General features: G+C 43.7%; 1 protein-coding gene across 2 annotated transcripts in view; it reads right to left on the minus strand.

Annotated features, from left to right (window-relative positions):
- KCNH5 (potassium voltage-gated channel subfamily H member 5) overlaps positions 1-27407 on the minus strand; it is a 537229-nt gene that overhangs the window by 185261 nt on the left and 324561 nt on the right. For both annotated transcript variants that reach the window (XM_077265846.1, XM_077265855.1), the window contains one exon: positions 10396-10595. In XM_077265846.1, the coding sequence (XP_077121961.1) occupies positions 10396-10595 (200 nt within the window). The remainder of the gene's footprint in view (positions 1-10395; positions 10596-27407) is intronic.

The following is a 27407-nucleotide window of genomic DNA, read 5'->3' on the forward strand; positions in this document are numbered from 1 at the left end:
ACCAGTTCAATTCCACCAGTAGCCACCGGGGGAGCCCAGAATCCAAATTCACAACAGTGATTCCTGACTTTGCTGGAAGCTCTAGGGGGCTGGTGTTCTCCCCCCGGGCCGTTAGACGGTTCGGGGGTTCTTGAATATCCAGCGTGGATATTTTGATAGGGTTTTTGCTGACCATATAAGTCATCTTGCTATATTCTGCTATTAGCTAGTGGGCCTCTCTTTGCTAAATACCTAGCTCATTCTTACGTTTGTCTTTTCCTCTTACCTCACCGTTATTATTTGTTGGGGGCTTGTATCCAACTTTCGGGGGTCTTTTCTCTGGAGGCAAGAAAGGTCTTTCTTTTCCCTTCTAGGGTTAGTTAGTTCTCCGGCTGGCGCGAGACGTCTAGAACCAACGTAGGCACGTTCCCCGGCTGCTGCTATTTGTGGTGCTAGGATTAGATATATGGTCAGCTCAGTTACCACTGCCCTATGAGCTGGTTTTTTGTGTTTGCAGACTTAGAAATTATTTCTGAGACCCTCTGCCATTGGGGTCATAACAGTATGCCAGGACCAACATTGAATGTTTAAAGCATTGCAGAAGTGGGATAATAAGAAAGGAAATTCTGAGTTTTTTTTTTTTTTCCTCTCTTCCTCCCCTTTACCTCTGAGTGGCTTGTGCTTGCTGCAGACATGAATGTCCAGACCTTGATTACAAGTGTAGACCAGCTTGCTGCTCGTGTGCAAGGCATACAAGATTTTGTTACCAGTAGTCCAATGTCTGAACCTAAAATACCTATTCCTGAACTGTTTTCTGGAGACCGATTTAAGTTTAGGAATTTCAGGAATAATTGTAAATTGTTTCTATCTCTGAGACCCCGTTCATATGGAGATTCAGCTCAGCAAGTTAAAATTGTTATCTCTTTTTTACGGGGCGATCCTCAGGATTGGGCTTTTTCGCTAGCGCCAGGAGATCCGGTATTGGCAAATATTGATGCGTTTTTTCTGGCGCTCGGATTGCTTTACGAGGAACCCAATCTTGAAGTTCAGGCAGAAAAAGCCTTGCTGGCTATTTCTCAGGGCCAGGATGAAGCTGAAGTGTATTGCCAAAAATTTCGGAAATGGTCCGTGCTTACTCAGTGGAATGAGTGTGCTCTGGCCGCAAATTTCAGAAATGGCCTTTCTGAAGCCATTAAGAATGTGATGGTGGGTTTCCCCATTCCTACAAGTCTGAATGATTCCATGGCGCTGGCTATTCAAATTGACCGGCGTTTGCGGGAGCGCAAAACCGCTAATCCTCTGGTGGTGTTGTCTGAACAAACACCTGATTTAATGCAATGTGATAGAATTCAGACTAGAAATGAGCGGAAAAATCATAGACGTCAGAATGGGTTGTGTTTTTACTGTGGTGATTCTACACATGTTATATCAGCATGCTCTAAACGCCTAACAAGGGTTGTTAGTCCTGTCGCCATTGGTAATTTGCAACCTAAATTTATTTTGTCTGTGACTTTAATTTGCTCATTGTCTTCTTACCCTGTTATGGCGTTTGTGGATTCAGGTGCTGCCCTGAGTCTTATGGATCTGTCATTTGCCAAGCGCTGTGGTTTTGTTCTTGAACCGTTGGTAAATCCTATTCCTCTTAGAGGTATTGATGCTACGCCATTGGCGGAAAATAAACCGCAGTTTTGGACACAGGTAACCATGTGCATGACTCCTGAACATCGGGAGGTGATTCGTTTTCTTGTTCTGCATAAAATGCATGATTTGGTCGTTTTGGGTCTGCCATGGTTACAGACCCACAATCCAGTCTTGGATTGGAAGGCAATGTCTGTGTCAAGTTGGGGCTGTCAGGGAATTCATGCTGATTCCCCGCCGGTGTCTATTGCTTCCTCTACTCCTTCGGAAGTTCCTGAGTATTTGTCTGATTATCAGGATGTATTCAGCGAGTCCAGGTCCAGTGCTCTGCCTCCTCATAGGGACTGTGACTGCGCCATAGATTTGATTCCAGGTAGTAAATTTCCTAAGGGAAGACTATTTAATCTGTCTGTACCTGAGCATGCCGCAATGCGTTCGTATATCAAGGAGTCTCTGGAGAAGGGGCATATCCGTCCATCCTCTTCCCCTCTTGGTGCGGGATTCTTTTTTGTGGCCAAGAAGGACAGATCTTTGAGACCTTGTATTGACTATCGGCTTCTGAATAAAATCACTGTTAAATTTCAGTATCCTTTGCCTCTGTTGTCGGACTTGTTTGCCCGGATTAAAGGTGCCAAGTGGTTCACCAAGATAGATCTTCGTGGTGCGTACAACCTGGTGCGCATTAAGCAAGGAGATGAATGGAAGACAGCATTTAATACGCCCGAAGGTCATTTTGAGTACTTGGTGATGCCTTTTGGGCTCTCTAATGCACCTTCAGTTTTCCAGTCCTTCATGCATGACATTTTCCGGAAGTATCTGGATCAATTTTTGATTGTTTATCTGGATGATATTCTGGTTTTCTCTGAAGATTGGAACTCACATGTGGAGCAGGTCAGGATGGTGTTTCAGGTTTTGCGTGAGAATGCTTTGTTTGTTAAGGGCTCAAAGTGTCTCTTTGGAGTACAGAAGGTTCCCTTTTTGGGGTTTATTTTTTCCCCTTCTGCTGTGGAGATGGACCCAGTCAAGGTCCGAGCTGTTCATGATTGGACTCAACCCACGTCAGTTAAGAGTCTTCAGAAGCTCTTGGGTTTTGCTAACTTCTACCGTCGTTTTATCGCTAATTTTTCTAGCGTTGTTAAACCTTTGACGGATATGACCAAGAAAGGTTCTGATGTTGCTAACTGGGCTCCTGCAGCCGTGGAGGCGTTCCAAGAGTTGAAGCGCCGGTTTACTTCGGCGCCTGTTTTGTGCCAGCCTGATGTCTCACTTCCCTTTCAGGTCGAAGTGGATGTTTCTGAGATTGGGGCAGAGGCCGTTTTGTCGCAGAGAGGCCCTGGTTGCTCGGTAATGAGACCATGTGCTTTCTTCTCTAGGAAGTTTTCGCCTGCTGAGCGGAATTATGATGTTGGCAATCGGGAGTTGCTGGCCATGAAGTGGGCATTTGAGGAGTGGCGTCATTGGCTCGAGGGTGCTAAGCATCGTGTGGTGGTCTTGACTGATCACAAAAATTTGATGTATCTCGAGTCTGCTAAACGCCTGAATCCTAGACAGGCCCGCTGGTCATTGTTTTTCTCCCGTTTTGACTTTGTGGTCTCGTATTTACCAGGTTCAAAGAATGTGAAGGCTGATGCTCTTTCAAGGAGCTTTGTGCCTGACTCTCCTGGAGTCGCAGAACCATTTGGTATTCTTAAAGAGGGAGTTATCTTGTCGGCCATTTCTCCTGATTTGCGACGTGTGTTGCAGAGATTTCAGGCTGGTAGACCTGACTCTTGTCCACCTGACAGACTGTTTGTTCCTGATAAGTGGACCAGCAGAGTCATTTCCGAGGTTCATTCCTCGGTGTTGGCAGGGCATCTGGGAATTTTTGGCACCAGAGATCTGGTGGCTAGGTCCTTTTGGTGGCCTTCCTTGTCACGGGATGTGCGGTCATTTGTGCAGTCCTGTGGGACTTGTGCTCGAGCTAAGCCTTGCTGTTCTCGTGCCAGCGGGTTGCTCTTGCCCTTGCCTGTCCCGAAGAGGCCTTGGACACACATTTCCATGGATTTCATTTCAGATCTCCCGGTGTCTCAGGGCATGTCTGTCATCTGGGTGGTATGTGATCGCTTTTCTAAAATGGTCCATTTGGTGCCTTTGCCTAAGCTGCCTTCCTCTTCCGATCTGGTTCCTGTGTTCTTTCAGAATGTGGTTCGTTTACACGGCATTCCTGAGAATATTGTGTCTGACAGAGGATCCCAGTTTGTTTCCAGGTTCTGGCGATCCTTTTGTGCTAGGATGGGCATTGATTTGTCGTTTTCGTCTGCCTTTCATCCTCAGACTAATGGACAAACAGAGCGAACTAATCAGACTCTGGAGGCTTATTTGAGGTGTTTTGTTTCGGCAGATCAGGATGATTGGGTGACCTTCTTGCCGTTGGCTGAGTTTGCGGGCTAGTTCCGCTACTTTAGTTTCGCCATTTTTTTGCAACTCTGGTTTCCATCCTCGTTTTTCCTCGGGACATGTGGAGCCTTCTGACTGTCCTGGGGTAGATTCTGTGGTGGATAGGTTGCAGCAGATCTGGAATCATGTGGTGGACAACTTAAAGTTGTCACAGGAGAAGGCTCAGCATTTTGCCAACCGCCGCCGCGGTGTGGGTCCCCGACTTCGTGTTGGGGATTTGGTATGGCTGTCTTCTCGATTTGTTCCTATGAAGGTCTCCTCTCCTAAGTTTAAGCCTCGCTTCATCGGTCCTTACAAGATATTGGAAATCCTTAATCCTGTGTCCTTTCGCTTGGATCTTCCGGTGTCGTTTGCCATTCACAACGTGTTCCATAGGTCTTTGTTGCGGCGGTACGTTGTACCTGTGGTTCCTTCTGTTGAGCCTCCTGCTCCGGTGTTGGTTGAGGGCGAGTTGGAGTACGTGGTGGAGAAGATCTTGGATTCTCGTCTCTCCAGACGGAGGCTTCAGTATCTGGTCAAGTGGAAGGGCTATGGTCAGGAGGATAATTCCTGGGTGGTTGCTTCTGATGTGCATGCGGCCGATTTAGTTCGTGCCTTTCACGCTGCTCATCCTGATCGCCCTGGTGGTCTTGGTGAGGGTTCGGTGACCCCTCCTTAAAGGGGGGGTACTGTTGTGAATTAGACTTTTTGGCTCCCTCTTGTGGTTACTAGTGATATGACTCTGGGATTGTCTTTCCTCAGTTTGGCACCCACCTGGGTCGTTAGTCCAGGGGTGTCGCTATATAAACTTCCTGGATCCTTAGTCCAGTGCCTGGCATCGTTGTAATCAGATGCTTTCTGTTTGCTCCTGCCTGCTGGTCCGGTTTGTGCAAAATTAAGCTAAGTCCTGCTTTTTTGTTTTTTGGTTATTTGCTTTGCTCTTTTTTTGTCCAGCTTGTACTAAATGTGATTCCTGACTTTGCTGGAAGCTCTAGGGGGCTGGTGTTCTCCCCCCGGGCCGTTAGACGGTTCGGGGGTTCTTGAATATCCAGCGTGGATATTTTGATAGGGTTTTTGCTGACCATATAAGTCATCTTGCTATATTCTGCTATTAGCTAGTGGGCCTCTCTTTGATAAATACCTAGCTCATTCTTACGTTTGTCTTTTCCTCTTACCTCACCGTTATTATTTGTTGGGGGCTTGTATCCAACTTTCGGGGGTCTTTTCTCTGGAGGCAAGAAAGGTCTTTCTTTTCCCTTCTAGGGTTAGTTAGTTCTCCGGCTGGCGCGAGACGTCTAGAACCAACGTAGGCACGTTCCCCGGCTGCTGCTATTTGTGGTGCTAGGATTAGATATATGGTCAGCTCAGTTACCACTGCCCTATGAGCTGTTTTTTTGTGTTTGCAGACTTAGAAATTATTTCTGAGACCCTCTGCCATTGGGGTCATAACACAGGAGATTCTATACCGCTTGTACCTCTGTCTAGCCAGCACCAAACGACTCATAGCTTAGAGTAGGGGTTGGCAATTTATTTTCCCGAGGAGCCACATGAGAAACCGTGACTATTGTGGAAGGCCGAACCAATAGGTCAAAATTAATTCTGCTCAATATTAATATTAACATATTAATTATAATTATTTTTATTAATATTAATTGTATTCCTTAATATTGAGCAGAATTAAGAATACTGACATCCCCCTATAAATTATTTGAGCCCGCACACAGCCCCTTCTACATGCCGTCAGAGCTCCCACACAGCAACCCCATACACAGCATGAGTTCCACATAGCCTCCCCATATACAGAATGAGCCCCACATAGCCTTCCCATAAACAGCATGAGCCCCACATAGCCTCCCCATATACTGCATGAGTCCCACACAGTCCCTCTATACATAATGCATGAGCCCCACACAGCCTCTATATATACTGCATGAGCCCCACATGGCTTCCCCATATACAGAATGAGCCCCACACGGCCTCCCTATATACAGCATGAGCTCCACACAGCCTCCCCATATACAGCATTAGCCCCACATAGCCTTCCCATATACAGCATGAGCCCCACATAGCTTCCCCATATACTGCATGAGTCCCACACAGCCTCTATATATACTGCATGAGCCCCACATGGCCTCCCTATATTATTATTGTTATTTATATAGCACCATTAATTCCATGGTGCTGTACATGAGAAAGGGGTTACATACAGGGTTATAGATATCATTTACAGTACACAAATTTATGATGACACACTGGTACAGAGGGGAGAGGACCCTCTCCTTGCTGACTTACATTCTACGGAATACTGGGGAAGAGACAGAAGGTCAGGGATGCAGCAGCTCTGGTGGTGGTGAGGCGGCAGCTCGGGTGGTTGGTGAGGCGGCAGCTCAGGCGGTTGGTGAGGCGGCAGCTCGGGCAGTTGGTGAGGTGGCAGAATGGTTATTGCAGACTGTAGGCTTTCCTGAAGAGATGGGTTCTGCCTGAAGGATCCGAGGGTGGTGGATAATAGGATGTGTTGAGGCGTGGAATTCCAGAGGATGGGGATATTCGGGAGAAATCTTGGAGGCGGTTGTGTGAGGAACGAATAAGTGTGGAGCAGAGTAGGAGGTCTTGGGAGGATCGAAGATTACGTGAGGGAAGATATTGGGAGATTAGTTCAGAGCTATAGGGAGGGGACAGGTTGTGGATGGCTTTGTAGATCAGTGTTAGTAGTTTGAACTGGATTCGTTGGGGAATTGGGAGCCAGTGGAGGGATTTGCAGAGGGGAGAAGCAGGGGAGTAGCGAGGAGAGAGGTGGATTAGCCGGGCAGGAGAGTTGAGGACAGACTGGAGTGGTGCAAGGGAGTTAGCGGGGAGGCCACAGGAGGGTGTTGCAGTAATTGAGGCGGGAGATGATGAGGGCATGCACAAGAGTTTTAGTACATTTTGGGGTTAGGAAGGGACGGATTCTGGCAATATTTTTGAGTTGGAGGCGACAGGAGGTGGCAAGAGTTTGGACGTGCGGTTTGAAGGACAGGGCAGAGTTGAGAGTTACCTGAGGCAGCGGATTTCAGGTGCGGGAGAGAGCGTGGTGCCGTTTACCATAAGAGATAGATCAGGTAGGGGGGATACGCGAGATGGGGGAAAGACGATGCACAATACAAATATCAGTTGTCATGGATCCCCACTCTGTGATGTCACTAATTCGTCACGTACCCGCTCTCAGCACGTGACTTGGGGTTGTGCCTGCAAGGGTTAATCTATCTCCCCACTCTCAGTCCAGCATTCAACCTCTGTCCTATGCTGTAATGGGAGCATAAATCACACACCGACCCAGGCCACACACCCGCTCATACATGTTGCCACCCCTCACCGAACACACGGGCAATGAGTCCCAGAAATATTAAGAATAATATACAGACTGAGCCCCACACAGCCTCCCCATATACTGCATGAGGTTCACATAACCACCCCATATACAGGATAAGCCCCACACGGCCTTCCAATATACAGCATGAGCCCCACACAGCCTCTCCATTTCCAGCATGAGAACTCCATAACATGCAGCCAAACATCCCATACACATAAAAAAAAACACCACATAGTTACCTGGTTCCCATTCCCCTCCGGCACTCTGCTCATGTCTCCGATACACTGACACTCTGCAGTGAACAGCTGACACAATGAAATTATATAATCTTGTCAGCGGTTTCACAGGCTGACTGGTGTAAAAAGGTGGCGGTGGCCCCTCCTTCATCTATGTATTATCGCAGATGCAAACAGAAGACAATGGTGACAGCAGACGGGGGAGGGCAATCCCAAGGCTGTCTCAGTCTGCGGGCCGAACTGGAATAGTCAGTGGGCCAGATCTGGCCCACGGGCTACACTTTGCCCAGATCTGGCTTATCAGATTCACATCTCCAGTAAAAACACAACCCTCTAGTATATTGGACTATTTCCAAGCTGAAGTCTCCCAGTGAGGTCTAAAGGGTAATTTTTGTAATTTTTTTTCCATGTGTTATTTTGTACTCTATATCAGTATTAGGAAAAATAACATTGCATTGTAGTAGTAGCATTTTTTTAACGAATCTAGTCATATCAAGGAGAAAAAATCCTCTTCAAGCAACCTGACTTCAGCCCTGACCTTGTGTAGCCATATTGGTCTACCTCAATATGAGCTATGGATTAAGGACAATATAAATAAACAGATATCTAGAATATCAGTCTTGAAGAATACCTAGAAGAAGACTAAAGAAGTTATCTGGAGGGTTGTCTATGGCTCAGAGCGTGATTTGTAAGCTGAATGTCTATACTTCACCATCTGAACAAATTAATTCATAATTAATAGTTACTTACGCCAAATATATACCTTCCGAATTTCAGACTCTAAAGTTTTTGAGGATTGATATGCACGAATCCAACAAAAAGTGAAGGTTAAAAAGTAATAAAATATTATGCCTCCCCATCAATCACAGGCTCTCCCCTCAACTGTTCTGCCACCACAGCTTCGAGTTTTGATCCCTCGGGTCTTTGGATCAGTCTCTAGACTCTTCTGGCTCATGGGATCATGTGTTGCACGATGCACGTCAGGAACATCAAAGCCTTGTGACCATTTGAGGACTGGTCAACACCTGAACATCAGAAGACCAGAGTGAGTGAGTGGAACGATTAGTTCAGGAGCTGTGGTGGCAGGATAGGGAATATAATGTTTTGTTAATTTTGTAACCTTTTCCCAGCACTAGACTTTTGCTTTAGAGTTTGGAAAAACATCAGATGATAAAAAAGCATCTTCGTGGAGCACTTTCAATTAAGATCGAATATTATTCAGATAAAATCCAATCTTCAGGCCAATTTGAGCAAATCTGCCTGAAATAAATTTCAAGATAGTTGCTTAGTTTATCTCTACACTTAACAGTAATGAGAAAGGGTTAACAGTAGGTTATATACATATTTAAAGGAACACTAAGCACAGAAATTGCACAAAAAGACAAATATTGCTGCTCTTTCTCCCTTTTTTTTGTTTTGTCTTCCAATACAATCTGAGAAATATATAAAACAAATTCTCAGGAGCTCAGCTATGTCTTTTCTCTCTGTCCTGTGTCTGGTTGTGAGACAACTGGCTGCAGCAGAACCCTCCCCCATCTGCTTTGTTTACAGTAGACCTAAAGATTGCAAAGCCATGCCTCTGTTACTTGGAGGGTGGGGGTTCAGATGCTCACCAGCTGAATATAGAACTGGCCAGCAGGAGGTTAATGTAGGTGTCTGAAGCTAATACTGATTTTCATCTTATACGTACTTTACTTATACGTCTATTTTAATAATATAACAGTTTTTATAATATGGTTTAATTAAAAATTCCATATCCTTCTCTCTCTAATCTAGCTGCCTACGTTTTACTTTCTTTCTTTTTACCTATTTCTATTTTGATGATGCTTCATTTGAGAATCCCTGGTACATGCTGAGATACTCAAATGAAGCATCATCAGAGGGAAGAACTGCGGTCACTGCCACAGCCTCTGTCCCCACCCTGAAATGAAGCATCATCAGCGATGCTTCATTTCAGGGGCTGGGCTGGTCCCTGCTCTACTGAGCATGCATCTGTTGTCAATTGTGATAAATCTTCAGTTTGAGCTCCCATCTCATTGTGCAATATTCTTCTCAGTGCACCGTGACAGTGCACTCACTCCCTGGCTCTTATCATAAGTGACAAGATGGCAAGAGAGTGCGCATTGTAAGGAGATGCCCTACCCCCGAAACAGACATCGCTGTCAGGTGTTGGACTATTCTCTACTCGCCATATTCTCTACTTATAATGAATACTGATATAGTGCACTGCTGCCAGCTCATCAATTCTAATTGGAATCAGTGAGGGAGTGCACTGTCACTGTCAAGTGAGAAGAATATTGCACCATAAAAAGGGAACTTGTACTGAGCATATGTTGGAATTAAGCAGTTAGATTAAAGAGGGTAGGTTAGGAACTTTTTAATTAAACTATAACTATTATATTGAATCAACAGAGAGACATTTAGGATGAAAATCAATATTAGTTTTGGACCACCCCTTTAACTCCTTTACTCTCTATAGGATTTCTATGAGATTGATTGATTGGTACAAGATCCTGCAGGAAATACTGTGGACTAAGACACAGGAAAACTATATTTTTTGTTTAATTGAATCATTCATTTCTAGGTTTAGTGTCCCTTATATACAGATCACACATGTGAGAACAGCACTCATTGCTTCTTTCCCAATGACCACATGCTGCATGGACATGACACAGGTCATACAAAGTATCAGTAGATGGTTAGCGATGGAGATGAATGTAGTTAATTGTTTAGAATTGAAATGCATAATTTTTGGACGTTTACCTCATGGACTCGTACCTTTTCTGTATCAATGCCTTTCGACATGGACCACGTTGATACAATGTAATCCATGACTCTCTCGCTAAGGCCTTTAGGAACTTGATAGAGTTTGAGGAAGTCACGTACATTGTTCAGCACCTCATGATAGCGGTTGGTGTTGGCATACATTTGCTGGAAAATGGTGGTCACGTTTCCAAAAATAGTTGCATAAAGGAGAGCTAAAAGAGAAAGGTCATCGTCAGCTAGAAAAGGAACAGTTGACATTTAACTTTTTTTTGCAATATAATTAATTGTACAAGGCATTAGGAAACACAATTTCAACACCATTATATTTAATAATTCAGTATAAACATCATATAAATACAAAAGTACTTGTTTCACAAGGGACTGTGACATTTAATGTAATATACCCATTTGGAAACACCAAATTCATTATCACATTTGTTTCTTTTTCTGTCCAGTTCTCAGTGTTTTTTGCCTATTTTTCATTACTCTTCTTTTAATTTGAGCCTTTTTAGGCTATGTGCCCACATTGCAGAAATGCTGCGGAAATGTCCGCAGCATTTCCGCAACTCCCTGCCGCGGGTAAAACGCATGCAGAATTCACATGCGTTTTCCCGCAAAGCACAAGCGTTTGGCAAGCGTTTTTAGCTTGCAGAATGCTTGCGTTTTCCAAGCGATTTGAAGCATCGCTTGGAAAAGTGATTGGCAGGTTGGTCACATTTGTCAAGCATAGTGCTTGACAAGTGTGACCAAATTTTTAGTATTGATGCTGCCCATGCAGCATCATCATTTCCATTTTCCCATTAGGGTTAGGGTTGGGGCTAAAGTTAGGGTTAGGGTTGGGGCTAAAGTTAGGGTTAGGGCTACAGGTAGGGTTGGGGCTAAAGTTAGGGTTAGGGTTGGGGCTAAAGTTAGGGTTAGGGCTAAAGTTAGGGTTGGGGCTACAGTTAGGGTTAGGGTTGGGCTAAAGTTAGGGTTAGGATTGGGGCTAAAGTTAGGGTTGGGCTAAAGTTAGGGTTAGGGTTGGGGCTAAAGTTAGGGTTTGGATTACATTTACGGTTGGAATTAGGGTTGGGATTAGGGCTAGGGGTTTGGTTAGGTTATGGTTGGGATTAGGGTTAGGGGTGTGTTGGAGTTAGGGGTGTGGTTAGGGTTGGGATTAGGGTTAGGGGTGTGTTGGGGTTAGGGGTGTGTTGGGGTTAGGGCTAGGGGCATGTTCGGGTTAGGAGTGTTTTTAGGGATATGGTTAGGGTTGGGATTAGGGTTAGGGGTGTGTTTGGGTTAGGGTTTCAGTTAGAATTCGGGGGTTTCCACTGTTTAGGCACATCAGGGGCTCTCCAAACGCGAAATGGCATCCGATCTAAATTCCAGCCAATTCTGCGTTGAAAACGTAAAAGAGTGCTCCTTCTCTTCCGAGCTCTCCCGTGCACCCAAACAGGGGTTTACCCCAACATATGGGGTATCAGCGTACTCAGGACAAATTGGACAACAACTTTTGGGGTCATATTTCTCCTGTTACCCTTGGGAAAATATAAAACCGGGGGCTAAAAAATAATTTTTGTGGAAAAAAAGGATTTTTTATTTTCACGGCTCTGCGTTATAAACTGTAGTGAAACACTTGGGGGGTTAAAAGTTCTCACAACACATCTAGGTATGTTCCTTGGCGGGTCTAGTTTCCAATATGGGGTCACTTGTGGGGGTTTCTACTGTTTAGGTACATCAGGGGCTCTGCAAATGCAACATGATGCCAGCAGACCAATCCATCTAAGTCTGCATTCCAAACGGCGCTCCTTCCCTTCCGAGAATGCAATGCGCCCAAACGGTAGTTCCCCCCACATATGGAGTATCAGCGTACTCAGGACAAATTGGACAACAATATTTGGGGTCCAATTTCTCCTGTTACCCTTGAGAAAATACAAAACTGGGGGCTAAAAAATAATTTTTGTGGAAAAAAAAAGATTTTTTATTTTCACGGCTCTGCGTTATAAACTGTAGTGAAACACTTGGGGGTTCACAGTTCTCACAATACATCTAGATAAGTTCTTTAGGGGGTCTACTTTCCAAAATGGTGTCACTTGTGGGGGGTTTCAATGTTTAGGCACATCAGGGGCTCTCCAAATGCAACATGGAGTCCCATCTCAATTCCAGTCAATTTTGCATTGAAAAGTCAAACGGCGCTCCTTCCCTTCCGTGCTCAGCCATGCGCCCAAACAGTGGTTTACCCCCACATATGGGGTATTAGTGTACTCAGGACAAATTGCACAACAACGTTTGGGGTCCAATTTCTTCTGGTACCCTTGGGAAAATAAAAAATTGGGGGCGAAAATTTCATTTTTGTGAAAAAATATGATTTTTTATTTTTACGGCTCTACATTATAAACTTCTGTGAAGCACTTGGTGGGTCAAAGTGCTCACCACTAGTGTTGAGCATTCCGATACTGCAAATATCGGGTATCGGCCGATATTCGCTGTATCGGAATTCCGATACCGAGTTCCGATATTTTTGTGATATCGGGAATCGGAAGTTCCCAGTGTATGGTTCCCAGGGTCTGGAGGAGAGGAGACTCTCCTTCAGGCCCTGGGATCCATATTCATGTAAAAAATAAAGAATAAAAAAAAAAAAATATGGATATACTCATCCCTCCGGCGGACCCTGGACCTTAGCGGTGTAACCGGCAGCCTCTGTTCCTAAGAATTCAGTGAGTGTACAGGACCTGCGATGACGTCGCGGTCTTGTGATTGGTCGCGTGACCGCTCATGTGACCACTCACGTGACCGCGACGTCATCGAAAGGTCCTTCACTCACTGCATTCTTAGGAACGGAGGCTGCCGGTTACACCGATAAGGTCCAGGGTCCGCCGGAGGGATGAGTATATCCATATTTTTTTTTTTTTATTCTTTATTTTTTACATGAATATGGATCCCAGGGCCTGAAGGAGAGTTTCCTCTCCTTCAGATCCTGGGAACCATCCAGGATACCTTCCGATATTTGTGTCCCATTGACTTGTATTGGTATCGGGTATCGGTGTCGGCGATATCCGATATTTTTGGGATATTGGCCGATCCAATCCGATACCGATACTTTCAAATATCGGAAGGTATCGCTCAACCCTACTCACCACACATCTAGATAAGTTCCTTAGGGGGTCTACTTTCCACAATGGTGTCACTTGTGGGGGGTTTCAATGTTTAGGCACATCAGGGGCTGTCCAAATGCGACATGGCATCCGATCTCAATTTCAGTCAATTTTGCATTGAAAAGTTAAACGGCGCTCCTTCCCTTCCGAGCTCTGCTATGCGCCCAAACAGTGGTTTACCCCCACATATGGGATATCGGCATACTCAGGACAAATTGTACAACAACTTTTGGGGTCCAATATCTCCTGTTACCCTTGGCAAAATAAAACAAATTGGAGCTGAAGTAAATTTTTTGTGAAAAAAAGTTAAATGTTCATTTTTTTTAAACATTCCAAAAATTCCTGTGAAACACCTGAAGGGTTAATAAACTTCTTGAATGTAGTTTTGAGCACCTTGAGGGGGGCAGTTTTTAGAATGGTGTCACACTTGGTTATTTTCTATCATATAGACACCTCAAAGTGACTTCAAATGTGATGTGGTCCCTAAAAAAAAATGGTGTTGTAAAAATGAGAAATTGCTGGTCAGCTTTTAACCCTTATAACTCCCTAACAAAAAAAAATTTTGGTTCCAAAATTGTGCTGATGTAAAGTAGACATGTGGGAAATGTTACTTATTAGGTATTTTGTGTGACATATCTCTGTGATTTAAGGGCATAAAAATTAAAAGTTGGAAAATTGCGAAATTTTCAAAATTATTGCCAAATATCTGTTTTATTCACAAATAAACACAAGTAATATCAAATAAATTTTACCACTATCATGAAGTACAATATGTCTCAAGAAAACAATGTCAGAATCACCAGGATCCGTTGAAGCGTTCCAGAGTTATAACCTCATAAAGGGACAGTGGCCAGAATTGTAAAAATTGGCCCAGTCATTAACGTGCAAACCACCCTTGGGGTTAAGGGTTTAAGCGTTTCTGCTGTGGCAAAAAAATACGGCAGAAACGCATAAAAAACACAATGTGGGCACACAGCCTTAAATTTTATTTAATTTGTATCCACTTGTTTTTTTTTTTGTTAAGTTGTGCCACTGTTGACAGGGTTTTGGGATTACGAGATGTTTTCAAATGATTCTTCAATTTGCATATTGAAGAAAAATGCTAAATTTTGATGCAAATGTATTCTAGCCACTCCCCCGCCCCTGAGTGATTTTATGTACTCCAATTATTTTGCGACTTTTTGAGCTAAAAATGTGCAAAAAAGTTAGTACTTTTTTCATTTTTACTCAAACTGTATGAACTCCCAGTGCCATTTAGAAAAATTTGACAATAAAAAACATTAACTACTACAAGAGTATGAAATGTGATTTAAAGGGAATCTGTCAGCAAGTTTTTGATATGAAATCTGAGGACAACATAGGGGTTAATTTACTAAATTCAGCAATGTGTCACTTAACAGGCTGTATGTTGTTATTTACGTAAAAGTGAAGTTTTTATCACTGGGACATGATCACTGCTGTGACTAGCAGGCACGCAAGCAGTCCTCAGACTCCACCCCTTCTGTGATAAGCAGCTCACTTTCTCAGAGCTTTCTCAGCTGTGCTGCATTGCTAAATCTAAAAACTCTGTGTCTGCCCCTACATCATACTGCTCTCAGATGAGATATCAAAAACCTGCTGACAGATTTCCTTTACTGCCCTCGCAAATGATGAATTGGGCAGTTGATTTGGCCTTTTGCTCAGCATCTAACAAAATGTTGTTTTTAGGTTTAGCTTTCTGAGCGGAATAATTTTTTAACACACCTTTCTATGGGTCAGAGCTCAATTCTTTTTAAAACAGAAGTCCCATCTCCATATCATTAGGTTAAATGGTAAAATGTTTTCAGCCTGCAAACATAACTAGGCTAACTTATAAATGTATTACATATTTTGATTTCCTAAAGGGGTACCTATCAGTTTGGAATATCAGCACTTTTGAGTAGTGGTGTTGAGGTGCTTGGACCCCCCATTGAAGGATAAAACAAAGTAGGAAAGTTTCTCAGGTGAGCCCTAAGCCTCTGTACTAATGATTGCTCAAAGAAATCTATGGATTTATAAAAAGTTATAGACTTTTGGCAAATAAAGCACACTTCCTGCCTCATCAAACAAACATTCTGTCACTATTACAATTTGTTTTTTAAACAATAGAAATCCTTTAAAGAGAACCTGTCATCTGATTCCTGCTGTCTAATCCGGCCACTGGCAGCAGGAATCAGTGTCTGACAGCATAATTGCAGCCAGGTATATTGTCTTTAAAATGCTCAGCTGTTTCAGACCAAATATAACTTGAAGTTGCAGATGGAGACCATAGAGAGAGAGAGAGAGAGAGAGACTAGGCCAGCGCTGGCCCCAACCAGCTCTTTCCAGCACTTGACAGGTTTCTCCCTCTTATGTGCATAGAGAGATACCTGTCAATCACCCAGGGAGGTGCTGGGGGGGCCGATCTGGGGAGGAGCCAGACTAGTATGGTCTTTGGCTATCCTTCTAAGTTGAACTTTAAGCTGTATTCTCTCTGAAATGCTTCAATAGTGTAGCCAGGCCCTGAGTCATGCTGCGCAAACTTAGGTTAATGTATAACTGTCACGGGGCTACTGGGTAGAGTAAGGCCGGTTACCCGGGCCCCTGCAATATCCCTCAGGCTAGGGAAACCCTGTCTGTCCCTTTCCCAGAAGTTACACTAAAGGTGTGCATGTCTGGGCCGCGAGGCCTGACCCTGACTCCTGTTTCAGTCCTGTGCTGAAACCTCCACCCGCCACCCAGTGAAGAGACCACACACCAATCCCCACAGAAAGCACGGACAGGGAAAACTGAAAAACGCACCACGCCGCTTACACACAGGAATACACTATAATGTGCACAGGGCAAAACAAATCCAAATATAGGAAGGAGGAATATGACAAAGGATAATACACCACCAGATACGATATTCCTACACCAAGACCACCACTCCAGACCGGAATCACTAGGCAAAAAGCACAAGCTATAATCAGCGACGCACAAAGTCCAGCGCGACTATTTAAAGGCCATGGGCGTGACCCAGCCTCCAACCTGATTACCAGCTAGATTAACCCCGAGCAAGCTGGATAAAATCTAGCCGACGCCACTGAGCGTGTAGTGGACGTAAGTGAAATTACTGCTGTCTGTCGGACGCCCTAGTGTGAACAGCGTCTGACATGACAATAACACTGTGTGTGGAGACACGGGGGAGAGTGGCAAGTCAGCAGATGCCCAGGTCTGCTAGCCGGAACAGCATGGACCAGGGATCATCCCACCGAATGCCCGCTCTCCTTTTAATGTGGGCAGACAACACAGGGTGAGGGTAAAACAGTGCGGCAATACTTTATTGAGCCACAAAACAGGCAGATAACATGTAGAACAGTCCCAGCCTAATACCCCAAGATGGTGCACATTACAGAGTCTCACCATTCCGATGACTCACAGGGAAAATGGCAGCTGCTACTTCAGAGCTCCCACGGTCGACTTCCCCACATGTGGCACGCACACAAAGAGGAGGTAAGAAGGAAGATGACAGTCCATTCAGGTACAAGGACAGTTGACCTGAGGGTCACAACCTGGCTTCATCTTCCAGGGTCAAATATCCCACCTGTGGCACGCACACAGAGAGGAAGTAATGACAAGCTTTGCAAGATGACAGTTCATTCAGGTACAAGGCCAGTTGACTCGAGGGTCACAACCTGGCTTCTCTGAACAACTGCATGGAGCCAGGCCACCGGCAGGTCACAATCCTGGATTTCTCCAAACGTATCCATTGTTCAGCAATGTTATGTGTTACCAACACATAAATTCAAAAGTCAACATACAGATAGCAGACTATTCTTCTTGGTTTGCTAAAAATAGTTGTCTGGTTAATTAAGATACAATGCTGTGTCTCCACATTGTGTAGTGAACTACTGAGCTCCCTTTAATAGTGACTGCATGCATACAACATTTTCTCATTACATCATTTATATAATGTTCATCCGTTTTATCATGTACCAGTTTAGATAAAAACAAACAAAAATCTTCAAGAACCATAAAGCCACTCAAACGGTATAAAAGGCAACAGAACTCAAATACTCTAAGAGAGCTTGTATAGCAATGACATCTTCTGACTAGAGATGATCGAATCTGTTCAGGTCTCTCCTTATTCGGCAAGGTATAGCGCTTACTGGGTTCCTTCTACAGCTTATTAGGTAAGCACTACAGCTTGCTGAATAAGGAGGGACCCGAACAGATTCACTCATCTCTACTTCTATCTTCCTAGGTGCACAGACCCCTTGCGCTAATGCTGCTGGGATATACAAAGATTTTTAAAGGGAATTCCGATTTAACAGAAGGTGGTTGTCAGTTTACTTTATATTTTCTTCAAAAGAAACCTCAAACACTTTATTATATTATTATTTATACTATTATTCTAAGTAATGGCCGACCTTCCTTTGATCCCCTATCTGAGCCTTGTTGGACATAAATGCCATTCTAAACGTTCTGCTCCTTACTCATGGAATACTTATCCATTAATAGGATCTAGTCTGAAACGCATAGGAGTTTTTGTGGTACGGGGTTTGTCTCATTTTATCTCAACAGAATAAAGCTTTTTGCATATTATTATTCGAAAAATGGGTGGATTTCTCCCTTTTCTTCTTTGCTTTCTACCACATCAAGCAGAAATGTTTTTTTCTTAATTTGTGTTGAGGATCGATGCCAACTGCAATCAGGTTGAGTTGGATTGTATTTTCTACTCTTGAAATAAGCTGCCACCAGATGAGTCTGGAAGTGGCTTTCTCATAGACAACATAGGAATGCTCATTGGAGCAAGCGCTTGGGTATGGCATAGTCGGGTGGAATAGCTGCTGGCTGAACAATCGGCCAAACCATCATTCGTCCAACAGCTATCCAAAGTGTAAGGCTCCTAAGGTGTCGTGATGAGGAACACTGTGCATGGACAGAGTCTCTTTTGAGTGATCAATGGCTCTTGGTCTGAGTTCCTTGCCTGACATCACATAGACAGTAGGGACAATCCACAGAGATGACTTTAATCCGCCACCCAACGGAGATTTCATTAGTTTTCCACAGTGCACAGGCTGATGAGGTGCAAAGGAAAAATCCAGACTTTGGGAAGCGGCAGGTGACTGTTTTTGTTGAGTGTTTTTAAGAAGTCAAGACCATGGAGTGAAGATTTTCTCCTAATTATAACATTTTTCACTGATTTTGAACTTTTTGAAGGATTTATGTATGAAACTCCTCTCACAGGTCTAAGCGTTTTCTGATTCAGATGTCACCTAGCAGGGGAACCCAATGTAAATTACACATCAGTCTACTTCTGAATCTCCATTGACTGAATATTTGGCACCTAGCAGCATAACTGCACACGGATCATCAATTTCCCTAAGAAAAACATGGCTTTAGCATTCATTTAGGCACATATTGGCAATTGTCGGATAAGATCTAGTAAATCGCATTGAGAGTTATAACTCATTTTCAGCTCCTTGGCTTCAGTGTGTGATGTGACACTCCAGCAGGGTGGGAAACTGCACAAAATGTGTGACGAGAGGCGGACAGTGTAGCAGAGGACATGATATATGATTCTGTTCACAAGGTTCAATTTGTTGATAACTGTGGAGATTAATGTGCTCGGCTTTCGCCTCCAAGAATGAACGATTGCAGACACTATCCACTATTCCTAATTGACCCTTACTGTAGATGTGTGCGGCATAGACAAAATACATCTTCAGCATTTGCCTTTCCACTTGGCAAAAAAGTATATAAATATTGCAATTTTGTTATAAAAGGTTGCAAGTGAAAAGAAAAACTTTGCAAAGAGTGAAAAAAATCTGATAGGTAGGTATTATGTATAAGGTACATTAATGTTAGATATAACTATAGCCGCAACTCATATAATATTAGTGTAATGTTTGGGAATTTTTCACAAATTTATGTAGATATTTGACAAGCAGGACCTGTAGAGAGCTGAAGACGTCACTGTACTTTGTGTGATATTCGTGAAGCAAAAGTGATATCATCCAAATACAAGAAAAGGACTGTGGGTGTACAATTTAATGAATACCTTCTTTTTCTATTAAATAGAATGGCCTCATCTTGTTAAATGTGAAAACAAGCAACTTATGTCTTAGTAAAAATTATTTTTTAATTCTATAATTTATTGTTGATTGGTTAGGTTACTGTCCACCTCTGCAGTGTATCAGAGGTGGTCTGTTTCCTAGGCAAAAAGAGCTTGAATTGCAAGTTCTTTGTTTAGGAGCTTTAATTGGGTGTCTGTGCAGTATATAGTGTATATAATAGTGTGTAAATAGTGAAAGCTGTGTATATAATATATAGTCTGTAGTATACAGTATGTGTATGTAGATTGTGTGTGTAATATAGTATGTATATAATTGTGCATATGTACAGTATACAGTGTATATAATAGTGTGTATGTAGTGAAGATTATTTATGTAGTATATAGCGTGTATATAATTGTATGTACAGTATATAGTGTATATAATAGTGCGTATGTAGTGCAGATTGTGTATGTAGTATATAGTGTATATAATTGTGTATATACAGTACTTTGTGTATATAATAGTGTATATAGTGTGTGTGTATATTAGTATGAACATACAGTAAGTGTGTGTATGTACAGTATCTAGTCTATATCATATGTACATACAGTATTAAGTGCATCTAATAGTGTGTATGTTGTGTGTATTATAGTGTGTATCGAGCATATATAATATTGCATATATTCTTATACTTGCCTCACATCGACCCACCCAGTACCTGTCCTGCCACCATCACTCCCCACCCCTTTTCAGCCACTTCTTTCTTTTGACATGAGACGTCAGGCAGCTTAAAGTGAATTTGTCAGCAGGTTTTTGAGATGTAATCTGAGGGAGTGATTCCATGGATGTGTCCCTTACTGAGCTTTGTGTTGTTTCAATAAAATCATTGTTGTAAAAACAGGAGATATCACTACAGGACTAGGTGCCTCGTACCTCCTAGTCAACTGCTTCCTGTAACCCCGCCTCCACCACTGATTGGCAGTTTATTATCAATGCAAAGTGTACACAGAAAGCTGCCAACAAGTGCTGTTGGGCGGGGTTATACACAGATCTGCTTCCTGGGCTCTGCTAGATCTGTAGTAGAGGAAACTGTGATTGTATCAAAATGACTGTAAGCAGACCAGCAAGTTGTCAACACATCACTGCAATCTGGGTCTCTGCCCCTAAATCATGCTGCTTTCAGAATACACTGTAAAACCTAGTGACAGATTCCCTTTAAAATTCTGCTGGCGCTTCATGCACCAAGTAGGCCTCCAACGACATGACGTGGCTTAGGCCGGGTTCACACTGCATTAGCAGCAGCCCATTCAGCACATACGTTAACGGGATGCTGTTAACGCAAGTGCCGACGTTTATATCGCGCTAGCGCAGATAGAGCATCTGCTAGCTCTATCTGCGCTATCAGTGACGGACCCAGAAACACTGCAGCCCGTGTCTCAGGGCCCGTCACTCAATGACGGCACATCCCTAGCGCACGCACATTGTGGTTGTGCGCTAGCGATGTGTCCGACATTGCAGTCAATGGTGGCCTTAACAGACTACGTTACACCGCATTTATGCCGCAGTGTAACGTAGTCCGTCTAACGGACTGCCAGGATGCAATGTGAACCCAGCCTTATGATGAGGTTGATGATGTCAGTGGGAAATGGACCAGACACAGGTTCACAGAGGAGTAAGGTAAGATGAGCATTATTATTTTTTCATTCATGTTTTTTTATGCTGGAGAGACAACAGAGTATGCAGGGGCGAGCTGGGCCGGGTGGCAGGGAGGCAAATGTCTCTGGGCCGCTCCCCCAGGCCCACACGTCAGGCTTTGTGCAAGGCCGTCTTTTACCTTGATGGCTGCGCAGATCCGACTCCCTCCGCCCTCCCTGGACTTCTGGACTGGTCAGGTGACATGGTTGTAGCTACAGTGTATGGGCTCCATGCAGGTCCTGACTACAGCCCATACAGTCTAGATGTCTCCGTAGTGAATGTGCTAGAATGTATGGGCTCCTTGCAGGTTCTGACTACAGCCCATACAGTCTAGATGTCTCAGTAGTGAATGTGCTAGAATGTATGGGCTCCTTGCAGGTTCTGACTACAGCCCATACAGTCTAGATGTCTCAGTAGTGAATGTGCTAGAATGTATGGGCTCCTTCCAGGCCCTCTCAGCAGCCCATACAGTCTAGCTGATTCACTGCTGAAAATGATATAATGTATGGGCTCCTTCCAGGTATAGCGTCTACCGTGACAAGAAGAAGAACCCCTGCTGGGGATCGCTTTAAATCGTTTAATTTTTTTTGTTTCTTTATAAAATGAACTAAATGGGTGAGGGGGGGCTGCAAATGATGAAAGGGGGCTGCCAATGATGGAGGGGGGCTGCCAATGATCGAGGGTGGCTGCAAATGATGGAGCGGGTGCTGCAAATGATGAAAGGGCGCTGCCAATGATGAAAGGGGGACTGCCAATGATGGAGGGGGTGCTACAAATGATGGAGGGAGGCTGCAAATGATGGAGGGGCTGTCAATGATGGAGGGTGGCTGCAAATGATGGAGGGGGTGCTACAAATGATAGAGGGAGGTTGCCAATGAAGGGGGGGTGCTACAAATGATGAAGGGCGGCTGCAAATGATGGAGTGCTGCAAATGATGGAGGGGGGCTGCCAATGATGGAGGGTGGCTGCAAATCATGGATGGGGGCTGCCAATGATGGAAGGGGTGCTACAAATGATGGAGGGAGGCTGCCAATGATGGAGGGGGTGCTGCAAATGATGGAAGGGTGTTGCCAATGATGGAGGGGGGCTGCCAATGATGGAGGAGGGCTGAAAATGATGGAGGTGGTTCTGCAAATGAAAGGGGGGCTGCAAATGATAAAGGGGGCTGTAGATGATGGAAGGGGAGCTGCAATTTGCAAATGATGGAGTGGGGGCTGCAAATGATGTGAGGGAGGGGACAGGGGACTGAACATGAATGAAAGGGGACTGCACATGATGAAGTGGGGGAGAATGGGGGACTGCAAATGATGAAGTGAGGGGGAAGGGGACTGCAAATGATGAAGAGGGGGGAGGAGGACAGTGAATGATGAACTGAGGGGGACTGCAAATGATGAAGTGAGGGACGGGGACAGCAATAAATTTGAAGGTGGGGGATGGGGAGAGCAAATGAGGACCTGGAGAGAGCAAATAATGATGAATTGTCAGGGTGGTGGGAGAAAATAATGTATTGAATGTGGGGGGAGAGCAGTTGATAATGAGGGTGGGAGTGGAAGAGAGAGAAGACATGAGAATGAATTGGGGCGGAAGGGGCATATAAATTTAGTGAATCATGGGAGAGGGAGGCACATAATGGTGGACGTTGAGGATGCAGTGACTGGTAATGAATTGGGGGAAGAGTACATGAATTGGGGGAAGAGTACAGGGGCTAATTAATGTATATATTTATTAGGTGGGAAAATGGCTATTTATAGTTGGTGGGGGCACAGTGGAGAATTATAATTTATATTTGGCATGGTGGATTGCATAATAACCAATTATATATTAATAGTGGGTACACGTCTATATTCAGATGTGTAGTGTAGAAGAAAGGGAAAAAATGGGGAATGTGCTCTGGAAGCAGGGCTCTAGGTAACTAGGTGTTATTTTATGCAGAGACGAGTCCCGGCTGGAAGAAATAATGGCGGTCTGTGCTGCATGAAAAAGAAAAGTAAATATGAGGTACTTCAGCTAGAGACGTCACTGGTGAGTCAGTGTGTTACTTGTACACTGACACTATACACTCTATTACCTGTTCACTGTACACTATATACAGAGCTCCTGTATGTCACTGGTGATCACTGTATTACCTATACATTGACATATACAGAGCTCATGTGTATAATGTCACTGGTAATCACTGTATTACCTGTACTCTGACACTATAAACAGACCTCCTATGTATAATATCACTGGTGATCTCCGTATTACCTATACACTGACACTATATACAGAGCTCCTTTGTATAATGTCACTTGTGATCACTGTATTACCTGTACACTGACACTATATACAGAGCTCCTGTGTATAATGTCACTGGTGATCACTGTATTACCTGTACACTATACACTATATACAGAGATCCTGTGTATAACGGCATTAGGGTTGTGTTTTTTTTATTAATGATCAGTATTTAGTGTTCGGTCACTATGTGGTGGTAGTATGTGATCTGGTTATGATGTGGTGGTATTTCTCCCTGTATGTGGTATTTCTCCCTGTATGTGGTATTATTTGGTCACTATGTGATGGTAATATGTGATCTGGTCATGGTATAGAGGTATTTGTACCTTGCATGTGGTATTAATCGGTCAATATGTGGTGGTACTATATGGTCTGGTTATGGTGTGACTTTTTTGTCCCTTGTATGCAGTATTAATGGTAATTCTAAAAAATATATGTAACTCATTTCCTTAAAGAAAAATAAATAAAAATAAACCTAAAAAGGGTATTGGATATTTTAGGAAATGTTTAATAGGCAAGAGTAAAGCTGCTGGTTATGTATGTCATCTGGTGTTTGCTGGCAACTGTTAATATCAGACTGGTGAGGACATGGTGTAGAAGATGAGTTTTTCCAAGAGCGGGCCGTGGGTCTGTGGAAGGATCGAGGTGTGGAGGCGGAACTGGGGTGGAGCCTGGTGGAGTCTCAAGGGAACCCGAAAATGTTGCCAGTATGGGGCCCCGAAATTCCTAGTGGCAGCCCTGACTGTAATCATGTGTGTGTTCCGCAAGACTGGTATCTACCAATATATGGTTCCTGTAAGGTGGGAATATTGCTCTTTTTAGTAGCTTTTTTTATTTATTTAGCAACAGCTTAATGTGTTTCGGTCACTATGTAGTAGAAGGTGTATGGTGGTGTCATTGGTCTTTGTATAGAGTGTTTTGTTATGTAGAGGTAATGGTCATATTGTGCAGGCCTTTTACAGTAGTAATATTGATAATATTGGTCTTTGCATTGTGTGTTTTTGGTTAGCAACAGTGGTATACTGTAATCTAATATATAAAGCTGAATGTGTGTATGTGTGTATGTATGTATGTATGTATGTCCGGGATTGGCATCTGAACCGTCGCAGCAACAGCCACAAAATTTTGCACAGTCACACGTCTGGACCCCGAGAGCGTCATAGGCTATGTTGTGAGGTGAAATTTTAACCCCGCGCTTTCCAATTCACCAAACAATTTTGCCCCTATCTACATAATGGGGAAAAAGTGAAAGGAAAAGTGTTGGAGGCGTCGCAGCTATAGGCACAAAATTTTGCACAATCACACGTCTGGACCCTGAGAGCGTCAAAGCTATGTTGTGAGGTGAAATTTTAACCCCGCGCTTTCCAATTCACCAAACAATTTTGCCCCTATCTACATAATGGGGAAAAAATGAAAGGAGAAGTGTTGGAGGCAAATTAACAGCTGCCAGATGTGAACAAGGGGGACTTAAAGAATGACAGCGATGGCGCCAAAGAGTATATACTGTACAGTTGCTAAGGTGGGGCCCCAACATGGGATAATCACCACACCACCACGGGGATATGAACACACACACAAAATGCGCCACACACTACCACGTGCTCGAACACATATACCACCCTCAGCCCACATTTCACCACACATACACCAACCTCGCCACATAAAAGTAGAAACACAAAAGTCGCCGCTGAAAACTCGCCACGCGCAAAACTCTCCACATGCAAAACTCGCCACACGTGCAAAACTCACCTCATGGAAAACTCGCCACACGCAAAACTTGCACACGCAGAAAAATTGCCACACGCAGAAAAATTGCCACATGCACAAAAGTTGCAACACATGCAAAAGTTGCCTCACACAAAACTTGCACATACTCAAAAGGCACCACACATAAAACTCACCACGCGCAAAACTCGCCATGCGCAAAACTTGCTGCACACAACTTGCTACACTAACCTGTCACATGCAACTCGACACACAAAAAGTTGCTACACGCATGTCGCCACACAAAACTCATCTCACAAAAGTCCCTACATGCATGTCGCTACACGCAACTCAACACACACAACTTGACACACGAAACTCGCCCTAAAACACACACAAGTCTGGTATTATCCTTCAAAAATAAAAATCTGATTAATAAGCAGACAAACTACAAGAGCAACAAATGTACCATATAGGAATCCGGCAGCTGTCAGTCACATGACCTGTCTATTATGTGTATGTGTGAGCTAATATATACTGCCAGGGGGTGGGCTTACTGTTGGCTGGGGATTTATTAGGCTGCCATTTTAGCTTACAAATACTGAGGTAAAAATACTGACCAAATAACGTGTGAACGAGGGCTAATGCAGGAGGAGATGACATACAGCTATATACTATATACAGGAGGAGATGACACACAGGTATATACTATTTACAGGGGAGATGACACACAGGTATATACTATTTACAGGAGGAGATGACACACAGATATATACTATATACAGGAGAGATGACACACAGGTATATACTATATAGAGGAGGAGATGACATACAGGTACATACTACATACAGGAGGAGATGACATACAGGTATATACTATATACAGGAGGAGATGACACACAGGTATATACTATATACAGGAGCAGATTACCTACAGGTATATAGTATATACAGGAGGAGATGACATACAGGTATATGCTATGTATAGGAGGAGATGACATACAGGTATATACTATATACAGGAGGAGATGACACACAGATATATACTATATATAGGTGAGATGACACACAGGTATATACTATATACAGGAGATTACATACAGGTATATCTAATATATAAAGCTGAATGTGTGTATGTATGTATGTGTGTATGTCCGGGATTGGCATCTGCACCGTCGCAGCTACAGCCACAAAATTTTGCACAGTCACACGTCTGGACCCCGAGAGCGTCATAGGCTATGTTGTGAGGTGAAATTTTAACCCCGCGCGTTCCAATTCACCAAACAATTTTGCCCCTATCTACATAATGGGGAAAAAGTGAAGGGAAAAGTGTTGGAGGAAAATTGACAGCTGCCAGATGTGAACAATGAGGACTTAAAGAATGAGAGCGATGGCGACAAAGAGTATATACCGTACAGTTGCTAAGGTGGGGCCCCGACATGGGATACTCACCACACACGGGGATATGAACACAAACACAAAATGCGCCACACACTACCACGTGCTTGAACACATATACCACCCTCAGCACACATTTCACCACACACACACCAACCTCGCCACATAAAAGTCGAAACACAAAAGTCACCACTCAAAACTTGCAACGCGCAAAACTCGCTACATGCAAAACTCGCCATATGCAAAACTAGGCTCACGCAAATCTCGCCACACGTGCAAAACTCACCTCATGGAAAACTCACCTCATGCAAAACTTGCACACACAGAAAAATTGCCACATGTACAAAAGTTGCACCACATGCAAAAGTTGCCTCACACAAAACTTGCACATACTCAAAACGCACCACACATAAAACTCACCATGCACAAAACTCGCCATGCACAAATCTTGCTGCACACAACTTGCTACACTAACCTGTCACATGCAACTCGACACACAAAATGTTGCTACACGCATGTCGCCACACAAAACTCCTCACAAAAGTCGCTACATGCATGTCGCCACATGCAACTCAACACACACAACTTGACACATGAAACTCGCCCTAAAACACACACAAGTCTGGTATTGTCCTTCAAAAATAAAAATCTGATTAATAAGCAGACAAACTACAAGAGCAACAAATGTACCATATAGGAAATACAGCAGCTGTCAGTCACATGACCTGTCTATTATGTGTATGTGTGAGCTAATATATACTGCCAGGGGGGAGGGCTT

This window comes from Ranitomeya variabilis, chromosome 1, assembly GCF_051348905.1.
Source record: "Ranitomeya variabilis isolate aRanVar5 chromosome 1, aRanVar5.hap1, whole genome shotgun sequence".
Taxonomy (NCBI): domain Eukaryota; kingdom Metazoa; phylum Chordata; class Amphibia; order Anura; family Dendrobatidae; genus Ranitomeya; species Ranitomeya variabilis.